The sequence below is a fragment of the Pyrgilauda ruficollis genome, unplaced genomic scaffold, assembly GCF_017590135.1.
Source record: "Pyrgilauda ruficollis isolate IOZ18807 unplaced genomic scaffold, ASM1759013v1 scaffold227, whole genome shotgun sequence".
NCBI lineage: Eukaryota > Metazoa > Chordata > Aves > Passeriformes > Passeridae > Pyrgilauda > Pyrgilauda ruficollis.
The window spans coordinates 194404-200403 of record NW_024522206.1 but is presented as its reverse complement, the minus strand read 5'-3'; the positions used below and the strand labels follow the sequence as shown (position 1 = coordinate 200403).

The 6000-nt window shown below is 42.0% G+C and overlaps 1 protein-coding gene across 4 annotated transcripts in view; it reads right to left on the bottom strand.

The window, feature by feature from the left end:
* Positions 1-360: 360 nt before the first annotated feature.
* The window catches only part of RASSF8 (Ras association domain family member 8), a 74347-nt gene continuing 68707 nt past the window's right edge, over positions 361-6000 (bottom strand). For all 4 annotated transcript variants that reach the window (XM_041468682.1, XM_041468684.1, XM_041468685.1 and 1 more), the window contains 2 exons: positions 5715-5859; positions 361-4598 (listed from right to left, as the gene is read on the bottom strand). In XM_041468682.1, coding sequence (XP_041324616.1) covers positions 4477-4598; positions 5715-5859 — 267 coding nt within the window. In that variant the 3' untranslated portion in view covers positions 361-4476. The remainder of the gene's footprint in view (positions 4599-5714; positions 5860-6000) is intronic.

The following is a 6000-nucleotide window of genomic DNA, read 5'->3' as shown; positions in this document are numbered from 1 at the left end:
CTGAAATCCAATGTGGTTCAAAGGGCTTCGAGTTGATCCTTTGTGACCCCTTTGTTCTGCCCTCACATGCACACATGGGCACAAAGCTCTAACCAGTACTTGATCACACGTGTAAAGTTCTTGCAAGACCACAAAGGATTTAACATTTTTCAGCACTCCACTTAGAGACCTAGAGGCATTCACTGAATGCATACCTTGGTATTTACTACACACACTTACAGCCAGCCCCCAGTATTATTGCAATAATTCTTTGCTGGTATAATAGCTCAATACACCAAGTTTCACTTATTTAGTTTTCTACAAACATAGGAAAAAAAAACACCTGAAGAGAGCTAGAACAGCTTTCAATCAGTCACTACATTGGCATTGAAAGCTTTATTTTTGAAAACTTTAAGCAGCAATACTGAATAAATAGACAGAATGATTGTTTTGTCATCTCCATACAACTGATGGCCTTCATCCAAAACATTAAAATACTGTAGCAAATAGAACAAACATGCACATTTCAATGTTCTAAAAAACCCCCCCAAACAAACAAACAAACAAAAAATAGAGGTGTAATACAAAACTAACACTTTGACACTTTTTTTGATACAGTACAGACCATTAGAGACTATTTTCTGGAAAAAATATCTGAATACAGTTTTGTTATTTACATGTATCATTAAGGCCTAATTCACTCAAGTAAATGCACATCAGGAACTTATATGCTTCAAGGTAACTCACTAAAAATCACAAGATTGATGTTTCTTTGATCATACTCATATGATCCCAGTTCACTAAAATAATGCAATACTCCACACTAAAAACAAGGCAATTGCTGCCCCAAGAGGAGATGTTTATTTCACTAAAGGATCTTTTTCCCTCTTGCCTCATATGTTTGCATATTGTTAATGCTAGCAGTGGTAGTTCTCTTCTTCAAGAACTTCCTCCGAACTTGCCAGGGCTTAGAAAAGCAAGCAATCTCAAAACTAACATACCATTTCCAGAAGCAATTCAGGCACTTGGGAACCTAAGTCCCACTAAAAGATACTGGTAGCTGACTTTTTAGAGTGGGACTTGGTTTCTCCCTTGCTCAGGCATTCAAACTGTTCACCTTAGCCTTAACCTACTGGCTTTTCAGATGATCACCCTCCTCTTTTCCCCTAACAACACAGCATCTCCATCCTCATGGATGAGAGAGGTAACACAGTTAATTTCCATTAGTAATAAATAACAGGAGTTCTCCATATAAATTCCCTGTGCACTGGAAAATAGTGCTTGTGTATTCAACTATTTAACGCAAGCAAAAAAAAAACATTTTTATCATGCTGCCCAGTAAATAATATGGCACTTGTTAAAATTAGTATGTGTAGCTTCCTTTCTGCTAATGCCCTAGGAGGTTTGGAACACTTCTGAAAATGGACTTTTTGTACAGTTGTAAAGAAAGAGTGAGTTTCTGCAGTTGATCTGAAGCAAAACTCTAAACGCCATAGTGTGAGGGATTTTTCTAACTCTTACACATGGGTCAATTCACATTTAATGCAAGAGCATGCCATTTCTTTTTGGTTTATTTACAGAGAGGGTGAAAATGCTATGGAACTTCAGCCTGAGTGAAATTCAATAAGCAAGAGGAGTATGGCGGGGGCAGGGGAATTTATCAGTGTCTCACAACTGGCAGGTCTGGACACCAAAGCCTCTCCTTGGCCACAGGAGTGGCTGAAGCTGCAAACGTTTTTTCAAATCACCTTGACATATGCCAAAGCCCTGGCAAGGAGGGGCCACTCAGGGGGTGCTGAAGTGGTCACTCCTGAGCCAGCTCCAGGCCGGCTCCTGTGTCCAACAGTTGCTGCAGTCACCAGGTGCTAGTTTTTAACTCAAATGGCAAATTCCTCCCTTGAGTCTGTGACAAATCTGTAATTCAAGACCTCCTCCTCCCTCTGTCTTGCAGAATAACCTGGCAGAGAAGGAGAGCAGGTTTTATGATACAAGAGCCCAGTTCAGCTCAAACTGACATCTGTGGAAGATGGACTAGTCACAGAATATGACAAAATCATTAGCTGGGGTAAATATGCTGATCTGCCTTAAATATACTTCATCTCAGGACAAGACTCTCCCCCCACGCCCATGCAGCATAATTTGGGCCAGACTTTGCAAGGTGCTGAGTGCCTCAGTTCTCTAACATCAAGAGGTGCTGAAGATGCAAGATATCCACTGGAAAGGGCCATTTTTTTTTTTTCATTTCTGTAAATTGTACCCAGAACGTAAGGCATATATGCTTAAGTACCTTGGACAGATATTGTCCTCAAACTATGTATATTTTACTATAAATATATATATATATACATATACATATATATATATATATATCCCCATTCTTTTTTTTTTAATCACAAATTTATGGGCACAGTAAACACGAGCACAGAATTGTTATAAACTAACAGTGAAATGGGTGAGCGCTGCAAAGGTTCCTCAGGTAGGAATATCTCATTTTCCAGTTTGCTCACAAGGGAAGATGCAACCTGATAAGTCAAACTGTAAAAATTCAGAGTCCATTTGGAAAGGTTGTTTATATATTCACAGCCTTATCTGTTACTGTAAGTCTAAATACAGCAGCATTTTTAGAATATATGATGCCATTAATAAGTGGAAAGGGAAAAAAATGCATTAAACACTCAAGAATCCTTCATCTTCTGCTATATCTTCTAAAACTTCAATTTGTCAGGAAGCTCCTTTTTTAGAAAAGGAGACTTAAATTAACATTTATCTGCACATCAGTGAATCAATACAAGAGGATGCTAGGAGTTAAGTATTTTTCTATGGCTAAAAGCTTGGAGTTTCCTAGCAGTGGGTAAAATCCTGACCGTGCCAAGGAGGGCATCAGGAATCCAAGTCTTCAGCACTGGAGTGAGAGCACAGTGTCCCCCCTTGTGCCCACGGGATCTCCAAGGGGATGATGCTGTGAGTTGCTGTTAGAACCAGAAATCCGAACCAGGGAAGGCCCATCCCTTCCCTAACTCATCCATGAGGCCAGCCCCCAACATTTACAGTGTGTCCCACTGATACCAGTCCCTTTCTCCACAAACCTGGTGTCCCCTGCAGCAATCTCACTTCAAGGCCTGAAATCAATGAGCTATTTGGGAGCAGCTACTTTGTGCAGGAAACCCTTGATGTCTAATTCTTTCTTAGCTTTGATTGCATTAGCACAACATCAAGATGTGATAATGTTCTCTTTTCATACACTTTGCGGGGAGGGGGGGGCGGGGGGGGGGAAATGACCACCAAATGTGTGAATTATCTGCTTGGAAGCTATATATTACCTATTACGTTCTCTAAGTGACTGTCTTTCAAAGGGACCAAATGTCTCCACCAGGGAGCTGAATGAAATCCTGGCCTCACCCCTGTCAATAGAACTCTGCTATTGACTTCTTGGGACTCTGCCAGATTTATTCCCTTCACAAAACTTGAGAGGATTCTGGAAGGTTGGAAGTGGATACTCATTTGTGTTGTGTCTTTTTTCCCCTCCAACAGCAAGATTTGTAACAAAACAAGAACACTGTAATGGCTAGTGGAAAAAATGAAGTACAGAATTACACACAGTGAAAGCCTCCTACTCTCTTTTGGTAAGATATATGAAGACAACTTCTTATATTGTTCTTTTCTCAAAAGGCATATACAATGTGGCAAAATATTTAAAATATACATTCTATATAATAAAATATCGTCTAACTAGTGCATCCTCAACCATATGCTGGAAATATTTTTACCAAGCCAAGGTTTAAAATCCATAAATCTTTTGAACACTAGGTGCTTCATTCAAGGCAGACACAACAGCAAGTAAATCCCACAAGCTCACTTTTCAAGCCGTAAAAGGTAGCAATGGATGGAACGTGACATATGATGACCCATGACAGAAATGAACAGTTAGTGGTGAGAAACCACTGCAATGGTTCAGCATCCCTCAGAACTCTGCATTGCAGGTTGTTGTACTTGATCAGATGGGGGATGTTGGTACACACAAATTAAAGTCACCTCATCAGACTGACACACAGCCATATGTGATAATTCACAAGTTAAAAATAAAAATATAAAAGGTGAACATTCACAGGTCCATTGATTAAAGGGAATAAATTAAACCTCAGATAAGTTGCATACACGGTTTCCTTCACCCTCAGTCTTCCATTTATGACTATACAAGGAACAATACTTTCCCAAATACTTCTGAAGTGGCAAAAACAATGAAGGTTTTTGCACTCAAGCTGTGTTGACAGCAAGGTCATCCTTGCCAGTTATGAATCGAGACCGTTCCTCTCTATTTAGCATCAGTGCACAGGGTATGGCTCCAAGTGGTGTTGGAGGAAGAATAAAAAATAATATGGTGGAGTAACAAAAAAACAAAACAAGACGAACTTCTTCCATTTATCATTGGCTGATTAAAATAAAGTGTATCTTGTCCAGGGTACCTTGCTAGGTCCTCTCAAGAAGAGGTACATACTGTCATACATATATGCCCTCTGGGTTAAAACCAGATGACAAGGGGTTCTGTAGGATCCGAAGGTTACTGGGGAGTTGCCTCGATGAGCCAGGGCGCTTCAGTGACCCAGACTGAAAGGCTGGCTCTGCATGAGAAAAAGGGCAATTAGAAAAGTCATCAGCAGGGGTGCACCTCTCCTCCTCATCCTGCTTAATGCAATACAGAAAAACTAATTCCACATGTAACAAACTACTGAAGTGCTTGGCTAGGAAGTGAGGAGATCTAAGGTGCACACTTCCTACTCACTTCATAACAGAACGAAGCCCACACAAAAGAATTACCCTCCCACGAGAAACATGTACACAGACACACACACTGATAGGGTAATGTGCAGAAAGAGCTTGAACATGTAATATGACGCAAAGCTTCAGCTTCCTTCCCATTTAAAAGTTCCTACAAGCGCTGCATTTGAAGGCCTTGTTGTCTTTTCTTCTCTCCCCACCCCCTTGCCCTCACAGTGTCTTTTGGTTATAAAGTTTTCTGAGCAGAGGGACAGACCAGCACAGGAGAATGCCGAGACAAAGAGCCCCTTGGAAGGAGAGTGCTGGAAAAAGCACATGACTATGCTGGTGCTGCAGCTCTGATACACATTCAAAACGCTCCCATGGTTCTGCCCAGGAAATTCTGAATCCAGATGTGGACACATGCAGGCTGTGCTGACCTCACTGGGGGCAAAGTCAATTCGCACCTGCCATAATAGCCATCTGTGCAGGACTTCTGCATGGCTGGCAGCCCAGGTGGATCAGCTCCTATTTCCGTGCGGCTGCTGTCTGGGGTTTCTTGGATCAAGACACATTCCTTTTTCTGCTTTGACAACACCCCCACCAAAAGAAGAAGAACCCACACGAACAGCAATGTCAGATGTATGATCACGTTCCATGCTGGCAGCCAGCCATGGTGGCCACTCTTGAAAGCTGCAGCCTTAATGCAATGCATTGCTGATGGGACAAACGCATGCCCGGGCACAGTGGGAGAGAAGTTCTCCACATACTGCTCTTTATTTAGAGCCTGCTAAACCCTTGGAATGAAAAGAAGTACTCAACAATGCGTTCTCACTCTTGTAGTGTTTTGCTAATGTCTTCACTAAGGGAGCATTCACTTCACGTAGCACTGCCATCATTAAAGTTAATGCTGGCAGTAAAGGCACTGCCCGCCCCTTCTCCCTCCTTCCCTCTCTCCCAAAGCATTCCGAGGGCTGCACCTCTCTCAAGCTCCACATGTGGGGCCTCCACCTCCACAGGGTCTGCTGGCAGCACCGTCACCTTGGTTCCCGTTTGCTGGATGAACTGCTGCAGGTTCACCTGGCGCAGCTCCTTGGTCAGTTGCTCCAGTTCTTGTTCCCTGTCCTGCCAGGAAACAGAAAACATCTGCTGAGCAAATAAAGCAGCATTTCATGACCACAGGTACAGCTGGGCAACTAATGCTTCTCCTCTTAATGAGAAAGACTCCAAATTTTAAAGCTCAAATTGATTAGTTGAAAGGTATTT